This window comes from Macaca fascicularis, chromosome 3 (genome assembly GCF_037993035.2).
Source record: "Macaca fascicularis isolate 582-1 chromosome 3, T2T-MFA8v1.1".
Taxonomy (NCBI): Eukaryota; Metazoa; Chordata; class Mammalia; order Primates; family Cercopithecidae; genus Macaca; species Macaca fascicularis.
Window position 1 is genome coordinate 86,888,492 of NC_088377.1, and position 26,078 is coordinate 86,914,569.

Here is a 26,078-nt window from a genome sequence, read left to right on the forward strand (position 1 = left end):
GTAAATTTGTAAAACCACTTTGTAAAACTTTAGCAGAATCTATTAAAAATTATATGCATAAACCATGAACTAATAATTTCACCCTAATTATATACCCAACAAAAGTCACATATATTGGCCAGGCCTGGTGGCTCATGCCTGTAATCCCAGCACTTCAGGAGGTTGAGGCAGGTGGATCACCTGAGGTCAGGAGTTTGAGACAAAGCTGGCCAACAAGGTGAAACCATGTCTCTACTAAAAATACAAAAAATTATCCGAGCATGGTGGTGGGCACCTGTAATCCCAGCTACTCGGAGGCTGAGGCAGGAGAATCGCTTGAACCCAGGAGGCGGAGGTTACAGTGAGCCGAGATAGCACCATTGCACCCTAGCCTCGGTAACAAGAGCAAAACTTCATCTAGGGGGAAAAAATCACATATATTCACAAAAAAATGTATAAAAATATTCATAGCAGCAACACTAAACCCAAACGTCCATCAACAGTAGAATAAACTGGTACAGTCACACAAAAGAATGAAAAACTACAGCACGACATGGATTAATCCTACAAAAGTAATGTTGAGCAAAAGAAACTCAAAGAGGCTGGGCACAGTGGCTCACTCCTGTAATCCCAGCACTTTGGGAGGACAAGGCAGGAGGATCACTTGAGCCCAGGAGTTAGAGACCAGCCTGGGCAACAAAGCAAGACTTCATCTCTACAAAAATTTTTAAAAAGTTTTAAATATTAGCCAGGTGCGGTGGCATGTGCCTGTAGTCCTAGCTACTCAGGAGGCTGAGTCAGGGGTATTGCTTGAGTACAGGAGGTCAAAGTTGCAGTGAACCTGACAACACCACTGATTTCTAGCCTGGGCTACAGAATGAGACCTTGTCTCAACAAAAAAGAAATTGAGGCCCAAGGCCACCAAGTTATTAAGTGGCCGAGCCAGGGAATAACCCATGTTTGTTGGATACAAATGTTTTATGGGCCGTCTGCTGTGTCGGGTACTGCTCTGGTGGGTGATAAGGAATAGCCCTGAAGAGGACAGGCAGGTACATCCCTGCCCCTGGAGGCTGCCCTCTGGGAGGGAGGCAAACACAATTACAACACGAGCACCATGAATGAAAATAGTGATTGGAGAAAATAAAGACCTGTGTGGAGAATAGTTTAGATAGGGTGGTTATGGAAGGCCTCTCCCAGGAGGTGACATTTGGGAAAAAGATCTAAATGTGGGGAGGGAGTGAATTATTTATTTGGGGTAATTGTCCCAAGCAGAGAACCCTGAAGTGCAAGGGCTCTGAGGGAAGAACCATCTTGCTGTATTCAAGGGTCAGAAAGAGGACCCTTGAGGCTGGAATTAGGTAGAAAAGAAGGAGGCAGTGTCAGGCAAGGGCAGAGCAGCAGGAATGATGGTGAAAAAGCCTCTGGAGAGTTCTGAGCGGAATTATTATGTAATGGGATGGAGCGGAGAGGAGAGTGGAATACGCAGGAGAAGGAGCAGCTACTTTCAGGATCAAGGGTGCTTAAAGACAAGATGGGATGGGATCCCACGTGCAAATGGAGAGGCTGGCCTGAGACAGTTGTCACTGGAAGGAGGCACAGCATAGGAGTGTGTGTGCAGGCAGGCTGGGTGTGTTCTGATTGCCTTCACTCTGGGTGAGAGAGGGAAGTGCACTCTAGGTGTGAGGAAAATGAAAGTGTAAAGCAGCCTTCTCTCCACACACAGAGGCGCAGTGCTTCTGGGAGTGAGCTTTGAAGGGAGCTTGAGATCTGTGGTCATAAGATTAAAGGAACACTCTTATGCTGCCTGGATGCAAGCAAAGAGTGGACGGAGAATTAAGTTTAACGAGGGTGGGGTTTTGCCAGGTGAGAGCGATGAGTTTTGTTTTATTTCAGTCATGCTCTTAACTTCCTATGCCTATTAGTCCAACACAGTGCTTGTGTGAGCAAGGGCACACCGACCCCCCCATAAGAAATAACCACCCCATGTTCTATGCCTGGAATGTAGGTTGTCCTTATTTTCTTTCCTGTTCAAAGTGCAAAGAGTTTTTTATTTTGTTTGTTTTTTGAGACAGTCTCACTCTGTTGCTCAGGCTGGAGTGTAGTGGCACAATCTCGGTTCACTGCAACCTCTGCCTCCTGGGTTCAAGCTATTCTCGTGCCTCAGCCTCCCGAGTAGCTGGGATTACAGGTGCGTACCACCACACTCAGCTACTTTTTTTGTGTTTTTAGTAGAGATGGGGTTTCACTATGTTGGCCAGGCTGGTCTCGAACTCCTGACCTCAAGTGATCCACCTGCCTTGGCCTCCCAAAGTGCTGGAGCTGCCGCGTCTGGCTGAAAGTGCAAAGGGTTTTAACCATGTGAATTTGAGACGTCTGAGAGGACAATGCAGAATCTTTCTAAGGCAAGTTATCTGAGAGAGCTCCGCTCAGAAACCATGTGATTGTTCTAGATAGCTCTTTGTTACAGGCTGGTCTCTGAAAAGTCAGATTCTCCTGTTCTTGAATAATCCTATTCCTGACAAGTCCTCTCCTCTCTCCTCATCCAGTAGTCACTGTGCACACAGGAGAGCAAAATCACCTCATATTGGCTCTCTAAGTGCTTAATAAAAGGCAAACTAAAGAGACTTAGAAATTTCTAGAAATGAACGGTCTACAAAGAAAACGATTAGATTAGAATAACTAGATTACAAAAATTTAATGTTGACAATTTTAAGCAAGCAAGCTTTTTTTAAAATCTGAAAGTGTAACACACATATATACATATTATATACTTGGCCGATAAAATTAAGTAGTTTCCAATTAAACTCAACTCTTTAAAACAGCAACTATCTATTAGTGACTATGTGTAAATGTATAGATTTGGATGTATAACTACATTGTACCCATAAACTGAGCATTAATGCTGAGGGTCTACTAACCTCCTTGGAAATGCAGTCATCTTTGGGTTCTGCCAGAGCAGCCATTTCTCATAAAAGATAGTTGCAGTGAAGAATGCAGGCAGGGAAATTATCCATAGCTCTGGGGGAGGCATAAGAAAGTCCCCAGGATCAGACTTCCCTTTGATCCAAGGGCTGCTTGATAATTCCGACTTCCCATTGGCAGAGAGCACAGATAAGGGCCTTTACACCCTGGCAACATGCCTGGGGACTTCATTAACTTAAGGGCTTCTGCCATCTTTGCTGTAAGTAACATAGGAAAAACTCACAAAGAGAAACAAAATGTTATTTCTGTGCATTCATATGCAAGGATTTGATTCTAATTTTTTGGACTCTTTCAGGAAACAGCCCACTGGAGAAAACCCCTGATCTAAAAGCACCAATCCTGTCTTAAGCTACAGCACCTTAAATCCAGGGACACTTTCACCTAGTTTAGATGGTTGAAAGAAGTGGGATCTAATGGTCTACTAGAACCTAAGATTAATTATTGTGAGGGGGCAGGGTGAGGTCACAGTGAACCACAAACTCTTGAGTAAGCGCATTTTGAGGGCTTTGCTCCTTGGATTAGTCTTACCGTGTGTTTTGAAGCAAAAGAAATGAGTTGATCATAGTTAATCCACTTGTTCATCAACCTGAACTTCCCTGTCCTCACAGAGCAAGAAGGGTAAAAAGCACTGAGAGCAGAACATTCTGCCTTCAGAACAGGCTTGAAAATGCAGTTGGTCGGCCGGGCGCGGTGGCTCACGCCTGTAATCCCAGCACTTTGGGAGGTCGAGACGGGAGGATTACGAGGTCAGGAGATCGAGACCATCCTGACTAACACGGTGAAACCCCATCTCCACTAAAAATACAAAAATTAGCCGGGTGCGGTGGTGGGCTTCTGTAGTCCCAGCTACTCGGGAGGCTGAGGCAGGAGAATGGCGTAAACCCGGGAGGCGGAGCTTGCGGTGAGTGGAGATCGTGCCACTGCACTCCAGCCTGGGCGACAGAGGGAGACCCCGTCTCAAAAAAAAAAAAAAAAAAAAAAAAAAAGAAAAGAAAATGCAGTTGGTATGGGGAGGTGATGGGCCTGGGCTGCGTTCCTCCCTAGCCTGGGTCTCACGGTGTTGGGTGAGGCCAGGGATGGGAAGAGCACAGTCTAGGCATCTCTGACCTGCCCGAATGCCTCTGTGCTACATTCATTTACCTGCTTACAAGTCACACTAACTTTACTTGGCTCTGTGAGATCCTTGGGAAGTAAGAATTTACTTTTTCTCAAGGCTTTTACCTGAAGAAAAGTGTTTTTTTTCCCCCAGAGTGTGACCACTAAATTGAATGCTGGAGCTGAAAGTTACAACTCTGAAATCAAGATCTTTATATTTGAAATGTCTTTTTTTTGAGACAGAGTCTCGCTCTGTCACCCAGGCTGGAGTGCAATGGCACAATCTTGGCTCACTGCAACCTCCACCTCCTGGGTTCAAGTGATTCTTCTGCCTCAGCCTCCCGAGTAGCTAGGAATACAGGCGCCCGCCACCATGCCCAGCTAATTTTTTATATTTTTGGTGGAGATGGCCAGGCTCCATCTGGAGATGGCTCCACCATGTTGGCCAGGCTGATCTAGAACTCCTGACCTCAAGTGATCCACTTGCCTAGGCCTCCCAAAGTGCTGGGATTATAAGTGTAAGCCACTGCGCTGAGCTATATTTGAAATTTTTTATCCTTCAGTGAAATGTTAATAAAAACAGTTTTTTTGAGTGGCCATTTAAGATTTAAAAACCAGGATATAATCAGCTAGACTTTTGCCAACTCACAGGCACCTACTGAGTAAAGAGCATGGTGCCCGATGGCCTGCAGAATCCGCATAGCTGAGAGTCTGGCTGGCTACCCCCATCCCAGGGAGACTTGCTACACTTATTTTAATTGCTGGCTCTGCAGTCAGAGATAATCAAAAAGCCCGTCCTTTCTGCAGCTTCCTGAGGCTCCTTGCGTGGTGAGATTATTACGGTGACATTTTTCTTTTGTTTGTATGTATTCCCAAGGAACATGTACTGTTTTACTTTTTAAATGTTAGAGTTGGTGACATCTTACACGCTTATTTTGGTCCTAATTTTAATTCTAAAAACTCTAGTGTTTCATGGTTAAGTATTGTAATAGGTGAGTATATGTTTGGTTTATTGGGTTATATGGAGATGATCAAGCTCATATAAAAACAAATAAAATAGTGTGTGTATATATATGTATGTGTGTATATATATGTGTATGTACAAATATATGATTATATATGCACCTCAACCAGTAATTATACTGCCTTTTTCATTCAAATGTTATCTTTACCATGGCAAGTCTTGATTTTTAAACAGCTTTTTTTTCCTTCTTTTTTTTTTTGAGAAGGATCTCGTCTGTCACCTAGGCTGGAGTACAGTGGCACGATCATGGTTCACTGCAGCTTTGACCTCCAGGGCTCAAGCAATCCTCTCGCCATAGTCCCTCCAGTAACTGGGATTACAGGCACATGCTACCATGCCTGGTTAATTTTTGTAGTTTTTGTAGAGACAGGGTTTTGCCACGTTGCCCAGGCTGGTCTTGAACTCCTGGGCTCAAGTGATTTGCCCCCACCTTAGCCTCCCAAACTGCTGGGATTATTGGTGTGAGCCACTGTGCTTGGCCTGGAGCTTTTTTAAAAAACAAGTGTTACAGAATACCTCTTTATTATTTTTCATTTAGCTAATTGGTATAATAAGCCATACAATATATATTTAAGTAATAAAATAGTAATACATCCTTGCAATCATTTTAGCATATCTCTTTATAAGTAACTAGTTTCCTTATTCACTACCGGTTTCTGCCATCCACAATTTTCTCAATCCTGAAATCGTATCTTTGACATGTGGGCAATTTCTCTGTTTTTACATGCTTGAGAATGTCTGTATTCGGCATAGTCACACATCACTGACAACTGGTATGGTAGAGAACAATTTTTTTTTTCCCTTTAAATAGACATCTTACCAAGCACATCTTTGTGCTGTGAAGAGAACATTCAAATTTTCTTGGCTTTTGCTATTTTCCAGGCGTCCAACAGTTTCTTCTGTTTGTTTATAGCATTCTTCAGTTCAAAAATTCTTCCTCCAGAAACCCCTTGGCTCCTTTTGGAGTAAATTCAATGTAAGAAACTGAAGGAAATTTTAGGAAATTTCAGATTGTTCTCAACATGATTCAAGAGAACATTTTATTTTTAAAACTTTATTAGAGCAAAGAATGGTGAGAAGGACTGTGTAGTTCTGGAAGCTTGCTGTGTATTGGATTATTATTGTTTTTTCTTATTTATGTGTCTACTAAATTTTCCACTATGAACCTACATATATATTTTATTATATCAATTCCAGCTATCTGAAATATGAGGAATTTCAATTTTAATTAGGTATTTTTTTAGATAAAAATGTTTTCATCTTTTTTTCATTGGTTATTATATTTCTGTATGTTATTTTTTAGAAACATCTATTGTTCATAAATTAGATTTCTGGGTTTTAAAAAGTTCTGTTTTCATCTTCTGTTTCCACTGGGTTGGGGATGATTTTTTTTCAGTTTGTCTTCTAATTCAGTAATTCCTTTTCCCATGGTCTCTAAGTCACATACCTGTGACTGTTGGTCAAAAGGTTGGACCCATTATCTCCTTACTGCCCTTCTTACCATTCATTGCTCTCCTAGAAAGTTTCAAAGATACAATGTTCTCTTGAATCATGTAGAGAACAGGTGTAATTTTCTAGAATTTCTTTACATTGAATTTATTTCAAAAGAAGCCAATCTCTATGAATTTTCTTAGTGTTTCTTTTTATTTGAACCGCAGAATACTTTTTATATGAAATGAGTGATAACTTATTTCAATGCAAAGAATGTAACAACAAATAATTTTCCTGACCAAATAACCAGTGGCGTTTCCTCCAAGGAATACCTATATCAAGCAACCCGTGGATCCTCCTACAGAGGAATGGATAATCAAAATAGAGCATATACATAGTAGGGAATACTATTCAGACTTAAAAAGGGAGGAAATTCTGGCACACGCGGCAACATGGTTGAACCTTGAAGATATTATGTTCACTGAAATAAGCCAGGAACAAAAGGGCAAACACTGTATGATTCCTCCTACATGAGGTGCCTAGTGTGGTCAAATTCCTAGAGACAGGAAGTAGGATGGTGGCTGCCAAGGGCTCTGAGGATGGGGGGAATGAGGAGTTGGTGTTTAATGGGGACGAATTTCAGTTTGGGAAGATGAAAAGTTCTGGAGATGGATGGTGATGATGGTTGGACAACAATGTGAATGCATGCAGTGTCACTGAGCTCTATATGCTGAAAAATGGTTATGATGGTAAATTTTGTTATGTATATTTTACCACAATTAAAAATTTAAAAAAAACCACAAAAATAACCATGTAAATCTACTATGCCCAGCCATTAGAAGGCACAGTTTACTCAAATTTGTATTTGTAGGTACACGCAAAGAAAAAAATAAGCTTAAAAACAAAACAAAACAAAACAAAACAGCGAGATTCTTTTTTCAGAATGAGACAGGGAAAAGAAAGAAAGAAGAAGGAAGGAACCGGGCATGGTGGCGTATGCCTGTAATCCCAGCACTTTGGGAGGCCAAGGCAGGAGGATCACTTGAGATCAGGAGTTTGAGACGAGCCTGGCCAACAGAGAAACCCCGTCTTGACTAAAATACAAAATTCAGGTAGGAGAATCACTTGAACCCAAGAGGCAGAGGTTGCAGTGAGCCCAGATCAAGCCACTGCACTCCAGCCTGGGCGACAGAGGGAGACTCTATCTCAAAAAGAAAAAAAAAAAGGAAAAGGCAGAACGACACTGAAGTCCACTGGCAGCACCGCAGAGTTCACTGTGATGCCTGCAGCGACTCCCAGTGCCCTCAGTCTGCTTTGCCTCCATCTCTTCCTGCTGCAGGTTTCGGGCATCTTAACAACATTATAATCATCAGAAATTCCTCTCCATTTCTGGCCTGAGCACTGTCTTCGTCTCTGGTTTTAATTAAATCATGGGGTTCAGTATTGATTGGTTTTGTCTTTTCTGTTTATTATTCCCATAGGAATGGCTGTGGGGTTGATGGGTAGACTAAACAGGCATCTATATCACTTGATGGATGTCTGATCCCTGCTCTGGAAAAGGAGGGATGTGGCAACTGTTTTAGCACTCTTATATTAGCACATGCCAACATTCTTTCCCTTTGCATCAAGGACTAAATTGTGACACTACAAGTTAGAGCATCTAGATAAAGCCAGACCAGTCATGAGAAGAGAGAAAAGAGAATATTTTTAAAAAGATAATGAGCTTTTTCCTTGTAAAAAAAAAATTAAAAAAATTATAGATGTTAAAATAGTTAACAGAGAAAACACAAAAACCCACAATCCCACTATTTGGATAATACCTGTGATATTTTTTAGAAAAGAAATCTATTGTTAGAAAACATAAACAAGTTTAAAAAAGGAACATGACTCTTTGTTAGTAAATATAAACAGATGAAAAAGAAAAGGCACAGAATAAGTGAGATCCTGCACACCCCACCTCCACATAATCCTCAAAGGTAGTCACTGTTACTCATTTCTTGTTATCCTTTCCTAGAAATAATTTTTCTAACTATTAATTAAAAACTACATCAATGGGGTAATATTAAAAGCACTGCTCTGAGCCTTGCTTTTGCACTTCATAAAACATACTGAGGCCGGGCTCGGTGGCTCACGCCTGTAATCCCAGCACTTTGGGAGGCCAAGATGGGTGGATCACCTGAGGTCAGAAGTTCGAGACCAGACTGGCCAACATGGTGAAACCCCATCTCTACTAAAAATGCAAAAAAATTAGCTGGTCGTGGTGGTGGTCACCTGTAATCCCAGCTACTCAGGAGGTTGAAGCAGGAGAATCACTTGAACCAGGGAGGAGGAGGTTGCAGTGAGCCAAGATTGTGCCATTGCACTCCAGCCTGGGCAACAAGAATGAAACTCTGTCTCGGCCGGGCGCGGTGGCTCAAGCCTGTAATCCCAGCACTTTGGGAGGCCGAGACGGGCGGATCACGAGGTCAGGAGATCGAGACCATCCTGGCTAACACGGTGAAACCCCGTCTCTACTAAAAAAGTACAAAAACTAGCCGGGCGAGGTGGCGGGCGCCTGTAGTCCCAGCTACTCGGGAGGCTGAGCCAGGAGAATGGCGTAAACCCGGGAGGCGGAGCTTGCAGTGAGCAGAGATCCGGCCACCGCACTCCAGCCTGGGTGACAGAGCGAGACTCCGTCTCAAAAAAAAAAAAAAAAAAAAAAAAAAAAAAGAATGAAACTCTGTCTCAAAAGAAAACAAAACAAAATCCACCATCAGCAAAAAATGTATTGAGAACCTTTCCCCGTAATCGCTATCTGCTCCCCTGCTGCTCTTGCCCTTGGGGTGTATTATCCAGTCTCCCTAATGGAGACACTGACTTTCCTGTGGTTGCTGTTCCCACAATGCAGTGATGAATAATTTTGTCTATATATCCCAAATAGCTTTTGCAAATATGCCCAAGAGAAATTTTGATAAATTCGATAAATTTTGCTAAACTGCCTTGAAAAAAATGGGCCCAATATTGTACACGTGCTTTTCCCACTCTCTCATCATCCCTGGGTACCGTAAAACTTTTGAATTTTTGCTTTCTGATTGGAGCATTTTAAAAAATAGCCTTTCGTTTATTTTATAGCAGTTTTAGGTCCACAGTAAAACTGAGCAGAAAGCACAGCATTCCCATATATGCCCTATCCCCACACATGCACAGCCTCCCCCACTACCAATGTTCCACTCAAGAGTGGTATGTTTGTCACACTTGATGAGCCTACCCTGGCACATCGTTATTACCCAAGTGCATACTTTCCATCAGAGGTTACTCTTCGTGTTGTATATTCTGTGGGTTTTGAAAAATGTGTAATAATATGTTGCCACCATCATAGTATCATACAGAAGAGTTTCACTGCCCTAAAAATCCTTTGTGCTCCTCCTATACATCCCTCCCTCCCCACTAAATCTTCACAACCACTGATCTTTTTTACTGTCTCCTTATGTTTGGAAGGTCATATAGATGAATTGTAAAATTATGTAGCCTTTCAGATTGGCTTCTTTCACTTAGTAATATGCAGCTAAGATTTCTTCAGGTCTTTTTATAGCTTGGCAGCTCATTTTTTTTTAGTACTGAATAATAATCCATTGTTTGGATGTAGCACAATTTATCTGCTTGCCTGCTGAAGGATATCTTGCTTCCAAGATGCCTCCAAGTTTTGACAATTATGGATAGAGCTGCTGTAAACATGTGCAGATGTTTGTATGGACATAAGTTTTCAACTCTTTTGGGTAAGTACCAAGGAGCGAGATTGCTGAATCATATGGTAAGGGTATGTTTAGTTTTGTAATAAACAAGCAAACTGTCTTCCAAAGTAGCTGTACCACTTTGCATTTCCACCAGCAATGAATAAGAGTTCCTGTTGCTCCATATCCTTGACAGAATTTTGTGTTGGGCATCTTTTCATATGCTAATTTTCCATTCGTATATCTTTGGTGAGATATCTATCCTGGTCTTTCGCCCCCTTTTTAAAAATTGGCTTGTTTGCTTTCTCATTGTTGACTTTCATGAGTTCTTGGTACGTTGTGAATGCTAGCCCTTTATCAAATATGTATTTTGCAAATATTTTCTTCCAGTCTGTAATTTGTCTTCTCATTCTCTTGATGGAACATCTTTTGTGTGTTTATTGGTCATTGCGTTTCCCCCGCTAAAAACCGACTTTAGGTTCTGGCCCATTTTTCAGATGGCTTGTCTTTTCTTTAATGATATAATTAGTTCATTTTGCTCTTAAAAGCTTAAGCTGTATCAGATTTATCTATCCTTCCATCATTTGAAAGACCTCACCTGTGAACTCATCCATTTTGTTTTGTTTTAGGGAAAGTTAACATTTCCTTTTGTCTATTCTGTGCTAAGCTCCTTGCCTCTAATCCCTGAGAAGTCAACATTTGGACCCTGCTGCAGAGAAAGAAGAGAAAAGCCTTTTGTTTAAGACGTCTCCATTCAATTTTCATGTCCTCTTTTTTCTAGGTCACTGGATATATTCATGTCAAGACTCGTCATATGAATATATTTATTTTGATGTGTTCATTCACAATTTCTAGGTCACGTAGTAAATGCCTAGGTAGTAAGTAAGAACATTCCAGCTTTCATAGTGCTGCCAAAGATTAAGGTGTTCTCTCCCAAAAGGGCAAAGGTAGACTTTTAACCGTACCAAGACTGTCAAATTGTCTCTTTATTTTATTTTATTTTTTTTGAGACAGAGTTTCACTCACTCTTGTAGCCCAGGCTGGAGTGCAATGGCACGATCTTGGCTCACTGCAACCTCCGCCTCCTAAGTTCAAGCGATTCTCCTGCCTCAGCCTCCTGACTAGCTGGGATTACAGGCACATGCCACCACACCCGGCTAATTTTGTATTTTTAGTAGAGATGGGGTTTCTCCATGTTGGTCAGGCTGGTCTCGAACTCCTGATCTCAGGTAATCTGCCTGCCTTGGCCTCCCAAAGTGCTGGGATTTCAGGTGTGAGCCACTGCGCCTGGCCCTAAATTTTTTCTTTATGTCAGCAAAGAGTGACATTGATATTTCCTATGACAGAAGTCCATTATCTTTCTGGAGCCATGAACCCTGTTTATCTGATGAGTGCCTTTGATCCATTCTCTAGGAGCATGTGCAAATGTGTCCATGAAACACCAGTGCTTCATAGATGTCCTGACCCCAATTTCAGAATGTGGCTCTTACAAACATAGAAAGGATTTCCACTTTCCATTAGGATTTCCATTTCCACTTTCCATAAATTTCTTCTAATGTCGTTTCTACAGAAAATGCAACTTGGAGAGAAGGTTTAGAACCAACTATTGAGGATCACAGAATGTGATTTGGTGTTTTGCTTCTTAGAGTCCAGAAAGGAAGGATGTAAACCACCCACCCCTGCACTATGGCAGCTGAACCATGGCTGCTGGGAAAGGTGTTTCAGAAAACAGTATCTCCAGAATGGAGACCCCAGAATGCCTCTTTAGTGTGAGGTCTGGACCTCTTCCCCTAAAACTGCACAGATTCCTTAAGGTTGGGCTAGGATAGACTCTAAACGTCCAAGATGCCTCTTTGAGAGGTTAGAGATTGTAAGCAGGGCCGGGGTAAGTTATCTAGAGAGAGGATGCCCAATCCCTTCCCTTTCTTTCTGTTCTAGAAGGGCAAGTCCATATGATGATGCCTTGCCCAAAAAGCAAGTGTACAAATGTCCCCGCTGCTTTAGTCTGATCAAAACCTGAAGGGACTTTTGCAGGAGACACATTTATGAATAACATGCCACTATATTCTGGGTTAAATATGCTTACGAGAAATAAAGGCTTGATCAGAAATCATGGCTGTTGTGTGTGCATATTTCAGTTGACTCCTTCTGGAAAACCCTGCATCATATTCTGGGCCTGCCCATAATTGGTCCTTACAAAGTACCCTGTATTGTCCACCTCCAGAGGCATGGAATAGTGCTGTGTCATTGCCTGTTTTCTTGTCTGTCTCCCCGCTACACACTTGCCCCTATCTTAGGCAGGTGGCTTGATGAACATGGGTATTTGTCTTGTTTAGTTTTACATGCCTAATGGTTAGCCCCAAGGAGCTTACTGACAAATATTTACTAAGTACATAAATGAAATTGAAGCTACAGGCTACATGAAGATGCCCAGAATAACTGTTCCAAGCAGACCTCCATGGTTGAGGGACAGAGTGTTGCATGGACTGGAGAGGTGGGAGCAGAAGGGCTGAGGAGGTGGAAACAGGTTCTGGGGAAAGAAGATTAGAGGCAAGAGGCTTTGAGCATTAGAAAACAATTTGCCAGATGAGCAGTGAGAAAAAAATGTGATGTGAATTCTCAGCTAGAAGAAATTATACATTATGTTGATATCTAACCATCAACTTCTATCACCCTTGGAAACTCCTTTTCTATTCCACCTTTGACTTTTGAGAAAGGAGACAAAGTTTAACAGTTAACAGTAGTCAGAAGATCTTGTAAGAAAAACCCCTGAAAAAGTCATTCTAAGTTAAACAGTACAATATTCTATTTTTTATTTATTCCCTTCATAAATGTCTGTTAGCCTTTTCTTAGAGGAGAATTTAAGAAAGCATTTTGATTTGTAGGAGCTATAGATCAAATGATACAGATAAAACACAATAAATGTAATCTTGAGTGCTTGAGCTAGAATTACATACATGATTTATTTACATGCAAAGGATCAATGCTGCCCAGACATTTACTAGAGGGTTTTAGATCACAAGGGCTCAAGATCATTTATTATAAAGCTGAGGTGTCTTCCAAATTAATTGACTTGTGTCTAACAATTCTGGGTAGCTGGTCCCATCAGTCGGCAACCTGTGGATTCCCTTTGCTACTAACGTGGTTGAAGTATTTTCCAGGACATTTTATAACCCATAGCAGCTGGTCCTTACTTGCTTTATTATGATTTGAAATATTTTTTGAAATATCTACTTTAAAAATCCCCAAGAAAAATATTACTATAGCCAAAGGTAATAACCTAGACTTTGGGGAAGGGAGGGTATTCATCAATTATTTGTCCACTGCAGGAGACTCAGACTGATGTGGAGGAAAATCTTGTCCCTATTTTAGAGTGCTAATTTACCCTATATTGGTGGGGAAATGTCCTGTTGAGTTGCCTTTTTTTTTTTTAGAGGATAGTGTCAGCACTTTGCTCAGGGGATCTGACAAAGTCAATGAATCTGTAAACATGAACTAGTGAAAAGATAGTTTAAGTTTGTTCTTTTTTCTTTGTCCTTTTTTTTTTTTTGAGATGGAGTCTCGCTCTGTCACCCAGGCTGGAGTGCAGCGGTGTGATCTCGGCTCACTGCAACCTCTGCCTCACAGTTCAAGTGATCCTTGTGCCCCAGTCTCCCAAGTAGCTAGGATCGCAGACGTGCACCACCATGCCTGGCTAATATTATTTTATTTTTTATTTTTTTATAGAGATGGAGTTTTGTCATGTTGGCCAGACTTGTCTTGAACTCCTGGCCGCATGTGATACACTCACCTTGGCCTCCCAAAGTGCTAGGATTACAAGCGTGAGCCACTGCACCCAGCTGTTCTTTGTTCTCTGGCAAAGAACTTTACTTTGAATGTTATGCTGTTCAGTTATTATCAAAAGCTTGGTTGCAGACGCACTAGATTAACATGGAAGAAGAAGGAGAGGACTTCCCTATGTTTCCTTCCAACTTCTCATTGAAAGAGTCAGAAGATAAAAAGTATGAAGTAAATAAATAAACAATAGCAATCTGAGGTGAGAATAAGAATAATCCAGCGTAACATAATCCTTGATGGGATTTCCACATATTTTAATGCTGATAAAGACAAAATAAAAAATACATCTTCAACTATACATGACCCAGCCTCTAAACTGAGAGAAGTCTCTACTCCAGAGTAGATGGTCCCGCACGGGGTCCTCTACACTGCCCTGCATGTCCTCAGCCTGCCCTGCATGCTGGTAGCCTTTCCCGATTGCTTGGACTCTGCCAGAGTCATTCCTCAGCTACCTATTTTCTGTATCTGAAGGCTGCAGTCCCAGGCCTCAGCATGGGTGGGGAGGAGGCCCACTGTACCGCCAGGTGAACGCTGTGCAGGGAGGGTCTCATAAACCAGGTGTGGGAGCAGTATGCTCGGGACTCTCACTTAGCTGGCTCACACCAACAGCTTCAGACTGCATCAGAGTCTCTGGCACTGTAAGAGAACCAGCAGGCAAAGGGAGGGCCCCCACTCCCTCCAGCAGCCCCTACAGATGACGCCGGCTGGGTGCCCGAGAGTGGGAAGAGGAGGATGTGAAAACTCACTGTCAGGTCCAGACCCGGCAGAGCAGCCTGGTTATTTTCAGTGGACTGTGTGTTGGGCTGAGGAGTTTACCCACCCTGTCTTTGGCAAACTGTAGGGATGGGCTGGTTTCTGTTTTTTGATGTATAATCAGAGAAAGAAAAATATATCATGGGGCTTATTTAAGAAGACTGTAATGGTAATGCACAAGGGGGAGTTAGCAAGGGCCAGAATAAGGAGAGGAAGAGCTTGCCTTTGACAGTGATTTTCTACAGAAAATAAAAGAAAGATATGAAATATCATAGGTGCTCCCAATAAGACACAAAAAGTATGAAAAACAGGAGGATACATAGGGACAATAAGTCCCATGTTCTTCAAACCTAAGACAACTAGTTTCCTTCCCTGTCGGCCTGAGCCAATTCTCACCCCATGCCTTTGTACAGGCCATCCCTTCTGCTGGCCTTGCCTGTCTGTCTTCAAGGCATGGCCAAGGCCCTCTCATGGTGCCTGCCTCAGGCCACGCCCCCTCCTCCCGCAGCCAGCACAGCTGCTGCAGGTGCCTGGTCATGGGTTTCTCTACACACCAGCACAGCACACTCCAGTACTGGAGACTTTACACAGTATTATAATTTATAATGGGGTAACTGTGAGTTCTCAGTGACAGGGCTTATATTTCATCTATCTCTATAAGCACATCCATCATAGTTTCTGATATACAATAAATGAGAGCCGTAGCAAGACAAGAGCAGAAGACAACCTCTTTTTAAACAAGGACCCCAACAGTTGCCCATGGGACAAAGACAAAGATGAGAGGGAACAAGACAATGAGAAGAAGAACTGATGCATCGTGAGACCATACAATGCTCAGAAAGTTAAAGCACTTTCTGAGTGCTTTAAAACACCAAAGGAGCATGTGACAGCTTGTTCCTCCTTTTCAAAGAATGGTAGGTTTAGTGTATTGTCACAAAACAACTCAGTGACTTTTGGGATGTGATATAATGGTAATACACAGTAACTCTTCATAAGGGATGAATGCAGCAGCAGCAATCCTCAACCTAGAAGTTGACACTCCAAGTTTATTAACAAATTGATTTAGGGAAACGTCACAGCATTTCCCCTTAGAAACAGTGTGTTCAAGTCCTCAGACCAGACTGCAAAGGCTTATTTAACCCGGAAGGTTGCTAGATTATACCCAAACTGAGCTGGGTTGCAAAACGTGTAAGTAAAATGTGGTTCTGCTCCATCACCATAGAGCCAAATGATCACTTAACCAGAATGATAGTTCCTGCCTCTCCACAGACGTGCTGGGCATCGACTAGAGTAATGTGTGAGAAACAGCTTTGAGAAGTGTGCCATGCTATCAAACAAAGGGGGCTCCTCCTAGTGTGGCTCCTATGAAACCTAACTGCCCATGAAAATACAGTTTTGTGGGATAGTGTGTGCTGCCTTCTGCCCCGGGACTCCAGGGACTCATTTTCACCATGACAACGGGAGCCCAGGATTTCTCTCTTTGTCCCTGGTGGCACAGGGGCTATGCGATCGAGCTCTCACATGCTTGGGGAATAAAAGTTGTCTGCAGGATGTACATTCAAGTGTCAACCCAAGTGTCTACTGATTTGTGTGAGAAAATCATTAAGGAGATAAAAATCAGGATGACAGCAATATGTCAAAATATTTCAAGATGCCAGAGTTTGAAGTATGAGCAGCAGCAGCTCACGTGGAATGACAAAGGTGAGGTCAGGGCAGTAGCAATCAGGCACCTGCTGAACCTTATGTCAACAGTGTGATGGAAGCATCTCATTTCCTCTTCTGAGGTACAAGCCTTTGTTTCTGGTGATGGCAGCCCTTGGGGAGCATATGCTTGTTGACAATTTGTCCTGCCCTAAGGGGCTGTACATCATACTTTAGAGGCCATTTTCTGGGCAGTTGGCCTCTTGCTTAATTTTAAGCCTACATTGCACAACACTGTGGTGATGTACGTCACACTTTGCACTGGTCCGAGCAGCAGGTGAACATCTGGAGTCTCCAGCAGGCTGAGTTCAGAGAAGTCAAATGCTCTAGGGAGCTTTATTTAAATAAGAAAAAGTGCTTCAGGTAAGAATTTGTCTGAATTCCAGGGCTGGCCAACACACCCAGAGTATCATTCCAGAGCAGAAGAAGGTGAGGAACTCCTCTCCCCTCCGAGCCTTGAGCCAACAGGCCAGTCCCGTCAGTGGGCACGGCCAATCCCTGCTGAGGGATCCTTGTGTCTGCCTCATTCAGTGACCTGCTGTGCAGTGGCAAGAGGCCAGGCCTGCAGTGGAAGGGTTTTCCCTAATTGGCTTCACTCCACTTCCTGCCTCCTTCCTTCTCTGCCTGTTGTGTGTTCAATGCCTTCCTGCTCTGTCTCCCTAGCTTCTGGTTCACCTTTTCTTTTCTGCCTCAATGTAGCTGTCCCTAAGCTACCTTGACTTAGTTGTCCCTCCAGCCTCAATGATTGGCTAACAGGTATCAGGATCTGTCTGGTTTTAGGGGGTACCCTCTTTTGAGGGATGCCCAAACAAACGGGCCTGGAAGAGAGGTTCTGGCACTCTGAGGACACCTCCCTAGTTCTCACACTTAACTGCTGTCCCAGACAGACAGGAATCATGTTCCGATCTGCATGGCCAGTGAGGGAAAAACACCAAAGCCGTCAAAAGCACATGTGCCTCTCCCTCTCTTCCCATTGCACCTCCCACTGAGTTCCCGGACGGTAAACCCAGTTCAGTGTCCAGCCAGGCTTTGGGGCTCGGGCATGCTTACCTTACTGCTTACTACCAAGGCCTCAATCAGCTCAACTTTAGGATGCTGTAGAACTGATTTGCAAAGCAGCAAAGTGGAATATTTTTTGGAGTGAAAGTCCTTTCTGAATCATTCATATTTGATGTCAAATACTTTCTCTCTCTCTCTCTCTTTTTTTTTTTGAAACGGAGTTTCACTCTTGTTGCCCAGGCTGGAGTGCAGTGGCGCGATCTCTGCTCACTGCACCCGGGTTCAAGTGATTCTTCTGCCTTAGCTTCCCAAGTAGCTGGGATTGTAGGCACTCGCTACCATGCCTGGCTAATTTTGTATTTTTAATAGAGACAGGGTTTCACCATGTTGGCCAGGCTGGTCTTAAACTCCTGACCTCAAGTGATCTGCCTGCCTGGGGCCTCCCAAAGTGTTGGGATTACAGGTGTGAGCCACTGGGCCTGGACTGTTTTTTTTTTTAACGTTAAAAAAGAAGATTCTTTTTCACTTCCACTAGCATGACAAAGTCCCCCACTGGTTTCTGTCCAGCCTCCCCAGTTGGTCATTTTAAATTTATGTGAAAAGGAAAAGGAAAAGGAATGCCATTTCTCAGTGCATTTCAGCCTAATCAGATGTATTAAGAACTAAGAGAGAAGCACTACAAGGATAAAAACTGGATTGTAATTAGGAAAGATGGCATCTATTACCATAGGCCTGAGCAAAGTCACACAGCAGGGAACAAAAGATGTGACTTAAATCCTGGATCTGCAATGAGTTCTGTGACCTGAGATAGATTATTTAGGCTCCTTGGCCACTGTCCTCATTTATACACAGAGAAGGGTGAGAGATTCTGGTCTTTCCGGGCCTATCACGTTATAATTCTATGACTAAAATCAACCTGAGGCAATAAATCCCACTTCATTAATTTATTTACAAGCCTAAAAGAAATAAAAACATAAGAAAATATCAATATTTAAAACCAAACAATTAAAAAATGTGATCCAAAGAAAAGGCTTCTTCGCTGTGATTGCACATGTCTCTGTTAGAAACGTTTGGCCATCTAAGGAAAATACAGAAGCTTGGCTCCTCCCTAACACACAAGTGTAGCATGAGCTTTAATAAGGTCGACTATGGATCTCATTCCTCTTGACTATTTTGAGGTGTCTCTCCATTTATTCATAATCAATCTATCAGTATATCTCCATATGTGTGTATGTACATGTACACACACACACACACACACACACGAACAAAATAGGCAAGTGAAGAAAGACCAGAGTTAGGTGTAACCGCAGACAGAGAAATGAGACTTACAGGAGCTGCCGAGTTTTTGACCGTGACACTGGGGGTGGTGGCTCGCAGGGCCCCACTCACTCCATGGTAGTATTTGAAGCAGATCTTAGTTTCAGCTGAAAGACAAACAAAAAACGAGACTGAGAAGTAGGGTATAACCCAGGGAGAGGCAGCTATGGCCACAGAGGACATCTCTAAGAACTGCAACCTAATTCCCCCCACGAGCAAGCCAGGCCACACTCGACAATGATGCTCCTCATGTGGCTTCAAGGACAGGTCTGAGTTCTTCCTAAAACTGTGACATGAAAAATTGTTTTGGCCTTAACATTTTGTATCCAAATTAAGTCCATTATTTGGACTTCTCAGGATCCATCCGACCCCATTAGAGGTCAGTGATTTTAAACCCTTAGTTCTAAGATGTTCTGAGACAGCCTACCACCTGTCTGTTCCTTCTGTAATGTCCTATTATTCAATTCATTGTGATTAATATCTTGGCAATTTGCAGAAATACTTTGAGAAGTTATTGAAGTACATGGGAGGGAGGCATATTTTCTAAACTCCTATACCCATCGATGATAATGCACCACAATTTGTTTTCCTTCAAAGTTCTATAGATGTAGCTGGCAGTGGTGGCACGCATCTGTAGTTCCCAGCTACTTGGGAGGCTGAGGCAGGAGGATCGCTTGAGCCCAGGAGTTTAAGGCTACAGAGAGTTATAATCACATCAGTGGACTCCAGCCTGGGTAACAGGGTGAGACTCCATTTCAAAAAAAAAAAAAAAAAGTTCTATAGATGTTTAGCAGAATACAAAGAGTTTAGGGGGATCACACTGGGTTTGAATTTCAGCTCCGTTATTTATAATCTGTGAGACAATGGATAAGTCCCTGTACCCCCTGTTAAAAGAGGACTTCATAAGATGTTGGTTAAGCAAATAAAAGTGCTTAGATTCAATTAGTGCTCAGTAAGTGTCAGTGATTGTGATGATGTGATGACTAAATGACAATAACATGAGTCCTTTTCCTTCTGGCATTTGGTTCTGTAGAGGATAAGATCTGTAGCCAACATGAGTTTAGTTCATTTGAAGGTGACTTGCTTTCCCCAATTCACTGTTTATAGGATTTGTTTTCTTAAAATTAAAAAAAATTACCAGGATTACCAGGCTTTGTCTTGGTCCCTTACATTTTGTTTGAAACAATTTGAGAAATCTCCAATTTGAGATCTTTTCTCTCAAATATGAAAATTTGCCATCAAGTATCATATTAAAAATAATGTCTACAATTTTTTAGCATGCATTTAAAATGTACTCAGAATGGAAAATACAGAAAATGAAGATAAGTATAAATGAAATAACAATTTTCTGAGATTTTTACATAATTGAGAGTATAAACTAAGAATAATACATTTTGCTTTTTAAAAAAGTTGACATTATGAAATAAGCATGGCCAACTATCATTAAAAACTCCTCAAATAACATTACTTATTATGTAGAACAACTGTATAGATTTACACATTGCAAATATTTCCTATATTTGGAAATTCAGGCTTTTCTCTGAAAACCAATTACTTTTTACAAATTATTTTTTAAGTTCAAATTTTCTCCCTAGGACAATGGAGCAAAAATCGCTAGATACCTACCTGACATCCATTCTACCTTTCCTCATTAATAACAGAATCTCAATTTTATTTTGAGTGATAATGTCCAGCTAAAGTACTATATTTTGCAGCCTTCCTGGCAGATAACACCTATGCATTTACCATTAGGATTTCTGTTATATGTAGCTAAACCTAAACCTAACTGATATGTAAAGGTTTCCTCAGTGCTATAGATATGAATATAGCAGTAGTCTTCCTTAGGCTAAAAGATACGGGCCGGGCGTGGTGGCTCACGCCTGTAATCCCAACACTTTGGGAGGCCGTAGTGGGTGGATCGTTTGTGGTCAGGAGTTTGAGACCAGCCTGGCCAACATGGTGAAACCTCATCTCTACTAAAAATACAAAAATTAGCTGTGCGTGGTGGTGCACTCCTGCAATTCCAGCTACTCGGGAGGCTGAAGCAGGAGAATTGCTGGAGCCCGGAAGGTGGAGGTTGCAGTGAGCCAAGATCACGCCATTGCACTCCAGCCTGGACAACAGAGCAAGATTCAGTCTCAAAAAAAAAAAAAGAATATTTTAGGGATCCTCCCTGCTTGTGGCCAAATTGCTTTCCAAATAATACTTTATATTTCTATGAGGAAATGTGAGTCTGACCATCTCATAGAATCCATGTTAGCACTGAATATCATCACTTAAAAACAGGCATAAAATAGAATCCGATTATTATTTTTACTTCATTTATTTGATTATTAGTAGGATTAAACTTTTTCATCAAGTTTTAATTAGCTATTTAAATTTTTTTTGAAGTCATTGAATTGAATTGCAGTTGTTCAGATTTTCCATTGCCTGGATGATGCCTGGATGCTTATCAGTCCCTTTGTTAGTGGACGTGTTCTTACTTCAGATATGCCTATACTTTGAGTTTCCTTCCTGAGTTATTTTCTCTACAGTTCTTTCACATGTCTGTTGATTGTCTTTTCAAGCTCTTGGTGGACAATCTTATAACCCAGTTCTGTACTTATTCTCCAAGACACCTCAACGTTGTCCCCATGTTAGGTCTACACATCTGGATCCAACACTGTGTTGGCCTGAGAGGCAAGTTTCCTGTAAATCAGGGATCAGGGAAGGACTCTGAATAAAGCAGTGAGCCATCCATCTAGTTAATCACAATGAGTTGGTGTTGCCTAGTCCAGGAGTTACTCTGCTTGTAGGTGCCGGTGGGATCAGCATGGAGGGGCCAAATGGCCTCACCTTCAGCTCAGTTGGGTGGAAGGGACTTTTAGGTACCAGGGATCCCAAATGGGCAGTACTAGATTTCCATTTAAATAAAAAATTATTTCAATGCCTTTGAGCAAAAAGGTCAGGGAAATGATATACAATCCTGCATTGAACCCTATTGCTAGATGAGCAGATCAGTGCATATTTTGAGCCAAGAATTCATGGAACCCTTCAAACTCTGTACTCTTCTTTGTTTCTTCCATTTTTAGTTTTTTTTTGATACATAATAGATGTACATATTTTCAGGATACATGTGATGATTGAATACATTCATATAATTTGTAGAGATCAAATCAATGTAATTGGGATGTACATCATCTTAATTATTTGTCTTTTTTGTGCTAGAGACATTTGAATTATTCTCTTCTAGCCATTTTGAAACATATGATAATTATTATAAATTATAGTCACTCTACTGATCCATCAAACACTAGATTTTATTTCTTCTATCAAACTGTATATTTGTACCCATTAATCAATCTCTATTCATCTTCTTCTTCCTTCTACCTTTCTTGGTCTCTGGTAACCACCAATCTATTCTCAATCTCCATGAAATCCACTTTTTTAGCTCCCACATATGAATGAAAACATGCAATATTTATCTTTCTGTGCTTGGCTTATTTCACTCAACATAATGACCTCCAGTTCCATCCGTGTTACTGCAAATGACGGAATTTCATTCTTTTTATGGCTGAATAATATTACATACTACATTTTCTTTATCCACTCATCTATTAATGGGCACTTAGGTTGATTTCATATTTTGGCTGTTGTGAACAGTACTGCAATAAACATGGGAGTGCGGATATCTCTTCGATATATTGACTTCCTTTCTTTTGGCTATATACCCTGTAATGGAATTGCTGGGTCATATGGTGGTTCTTTTTTTAGTTTTTTGAGGAATCTGTCAGATTTTCACAGTGGCTGTACTAATTTACATTCCCACCAGCAGTGTACGAGGGTTCCCCTTTCTCTGTGTTCTCACCGGTATTTGTTACTACCTGTCTTGTTTTAATTGGGTTGAATGATAACTCATTGTGGTTTTGATTTGCATTTCCCTGATGATTACTGATGTTGAGCATTTTTTTCATACACCTGTTGGCCATTTGTCTGTCTTCTTTTAAGAAATGTCTATTCACATCTTTTGTCCACTTAAAAATCAGGTTGTTTTTTGCTCTTGAGTTGTTTAAGCTTCTTGTAATTTTGGTTATTAATTCCTTATCAGACAGACAGTTTGCAAATATTTTCTCCCATTCTTTGGCTTATCTCTTCACTTTGTTGATTGTTTCCTTTGCAGTGCAGGAGACTTTCAGCTTGATATAATCCTATCTGTCAACCGTTGCTTTGGTTGCCTGTGATTTTTAGGTCTAACACAAAGAAATCTTTGCCCAGACCAATGTCCTGGAGAGTTTCCCCAATATTTTCTTCTAGTAGTTTCAGTTTTAGGTCTTAGATTTAGGCCTTTAATCCATTTTGTTGTAATTTCTGTGTATGATGAGCAATAGGGGTCTAGTTTCATTCTTCTGCATATGGATTTCCAGTTTTCCCAGCATTATTTATTGAAGAGACTAATCTTTCCCCATTGTATGTTCTTGGCACCTTTGTTGAAAATGAGTTGGCTGCAAATGCCTGGATTTATTTCTGGGTCCTCTATTATTATATGTTCCATTGGTCTATGTGTCTGTTTTTTGCCACTACCATGCTGATTTGGTTACTACAGTTTTGTAGCATATTTTGAAGTCAGGTAGTATGATGCCTCCACTTTTGTTCTTTTTCGCTCAGAATTGCTTTGGCTATCCAGGGTCTTTTGTGGATCCATATACATTTTAGGATTAGTTTTTCTATTTCTGTGAAGAATATCATTGATATTTTGGTAGTAATTGCATTGAGTCTGTAAATTGCTTTGGGTAGAACTGTCATTTTAGTCATAGTAATTCTTTCAATACATAAGCATGGAATATCTTTCTATTTTTAAATGTTTACTTCAATGTCTTTCAACAGTGTTTTACAGTTTTCCATTGCTCGTTAAATTGATGCCTAGGTATTTTACATCCTTTGTGGCTATTGTAAATGGGATTGCTTTCTAGATTTCTTTTTTCAGATTGTTTGCTGTTGGCATATATACATGACTTTTGCATGTTTATTTTGTATCCTGCACCTTTGCTAAATTTGCTTATCAGTTCTAACAATTTTTGGTGGAATCTTTTTTTTTTTAATATAAAATCATGTCATATTTGAACAAGTCTACTTTACCTTCTTCCTTTCCAATTTGGATGCCCTTTATTTCTTTCTCTTGCCTAATCACTCTGGCCAGAACTTCTAGTACTATATTGAGTAAAAATGGTGAAAGTGTGTATCTTTGTCTTGTTCCAGATCTTAGAAGAAAGGCTTTCATTTTTTTCTCCATTCAGTGCTATGTTAGTTATGGGTTTGTCACACATGGTCTTCATTATTTTGAGGTATGTTCCTTCTATACCCAGTTTGTTGAGGGTTTTTATCATAAAAGGACGTGAATTTTGTCAAATGCTTTTTCAGCATTTATTGAAATGATCATATGGTTTTGTTCTTGATTCTGGGTTAACGTGATGTATGACATTTATTGATTTGTATATGATGAATCATCCTTGCATCCCTGTGATGCATCCCACTTGATCGTGGTGAATACTCTTTTTAATGTGTTGTTGAATTAGGTTTGCTAGTGTTTTGTTGAGGACTTTTGTATCTATGTTAATCAGTGATACTGGCCTGTAGTTTCCTTTTTTTTTTTTTTTTGTGCCCTTGTCTGGCTTTGGTACCAGGATAATGCTGGCCTTGTAGAATGAGTTTGGAAGAATTCCTTCCTCTTCGATTTTTTTGAAGAGTTGAAGCAGAATTGGTGTTCATTCTTCTTTAAATATTTGGTAGAATCCAGCAATGAAGTCATCGGGTCCTGAAGTTTTCTCTGAAGGGAGACTTTTTATTATGGCTTCAGTCTTATTATTCATTATTGGTTTGTTGCAGTTTTTTATTTCTTCATGGTTCACTCTTGGTAGGATGTATGTACTTGGGAATTTATCCATTTTTTCTAGGTTTTCCAATTTGTTGGTGTATGGTTGTCCGTAATAGTCACTAATGATCTTTTGTATTTCTGAGGTCTCAGTTGTTATGTCTCCTTTTTTTTTCTTATATGATTTATTTGAGTCTCCTCTCTTTTTTTCTTAGCTATTCTAGCTTTGTTTATCCTTTCAAAAAAACTGAGTCTTCATTTTGTTGATCTTTTGTATTTTTGAAGTATCAATTTAATTTATTTCTGCCCTGCTCTTTTTTATTTCTTTTTTCTGCTTATTTTGGGTTTGGGTTGTTCTTGCTTTTCTCGTTCCTTAAGGTACCTCATTAGGCTGTTTACTTAAAGTCTTTCTACTTTTTTGATATAGGTGTTTATTGCTATAAACTTCCCTCTTAGTAATGCTTTTTACTGTATCTCATACATTTTGGTTTGCTGTATTTCTATTTGATTTGTTTCAAAAAATTTTAAAACTTCTTTCTTAATTTCTCCATTAGTTGTTCAGGAGCATGTAGTTTAATTTCCATGTGTTTGTGTAGTTTCTGAAGTTCCTCTTGTTATTGATTTTGTTGTATTCTTTTTGTGATCAGAGAAGATACCTGATATGATTTCTACTTTTTTGAATTTGTTGACACTTATTTTGTGGCTTAATATACGGTCTATTCTGAAGAATGTTCCATGTGCTGATAAAAAAAAAATGTATCTTCTGCAGCAGTTGAATGAAATGTTCTACAGATGTCAGTTAGGCCATGTGGTCAGTGTGTAGTTTACTTACAACATTTCCTTGTTGGAATGATACAGGCATTATGGAGAGTGGGGTATCGAAGTCCCCTATTATGATCATATTGTAGTCTATCTCTCATTTTAGATCTATTAATGTTTGCTTTACATATTTGGGAGCTCTGGTGTTTGGTGCATAAATATTTATAATTTTCATAGCCTCTTGCTGCATTGACCCCTTTATCATTATATAGTGACCTACTTTATCTCTTTTTGCAGTCTTTGATTTTTAGTCTATTTTATCTGATGTAAGCATAGCTACTCCTGCCCATTATGGTTTCTAGTTGCATGGAATATCTTTTTCCACCTCTATACTTTCAGTCTATCTGTGTCTTTATAGCTGAAGTGGGTTTCTTTTAGGCAGCATATAGTTGGATCTTGTTTCTTTATTAACTCAGCCACCCTATCCCTTTTAATTAGAGAATTGAGTGTATTTATATTTGTTTTTATTATTGATAAGTAAGGACTGACTACTGCCATTTTGTTGCTTGTTTTCTGTTTTTTTTTTTTTTTTTTTTTTTTTTTTTTTTTTTTTTATGGAGTCTCGCTCCATTGCCAGGCT

The 26,078-nt window shown here is 40.6% G+C and overlaps 1 protein-coding gene across 20 annotated transcripts in view; it reads right to left on the reverse strand.

The window, feature by feature from the left end:
• The window catches only part of HECW1 (HECT, C2 and WW domain containing E3 ubiquitin protein ligase 1), a 464,113-nt gene that overhangs the window by 185,950 nt on the left and 252,085 nt on the right, over window positions 1–26,078 (reverse strand). For 18 of the 20 annotated variants that reach the window (XM_065542077.1, XM_074035183.1, XM_074035186.1 and 15 more), the window contains one exon: window positions 18,844–18,938. In XM_065542077.1, the coding sequence (XP_065398149.1) occupies window positions 18,844–18,938 (95 nt within the window). Of the gene's footprint in view, window positions 1–2,897; window positions 3,066–18,843; window positions 18,939–26,078 lie in introns of those variants that run through there. The other 2 variants (XM_074035191.1, XM_005549729.5) reach the window with 1 other exon arrangement.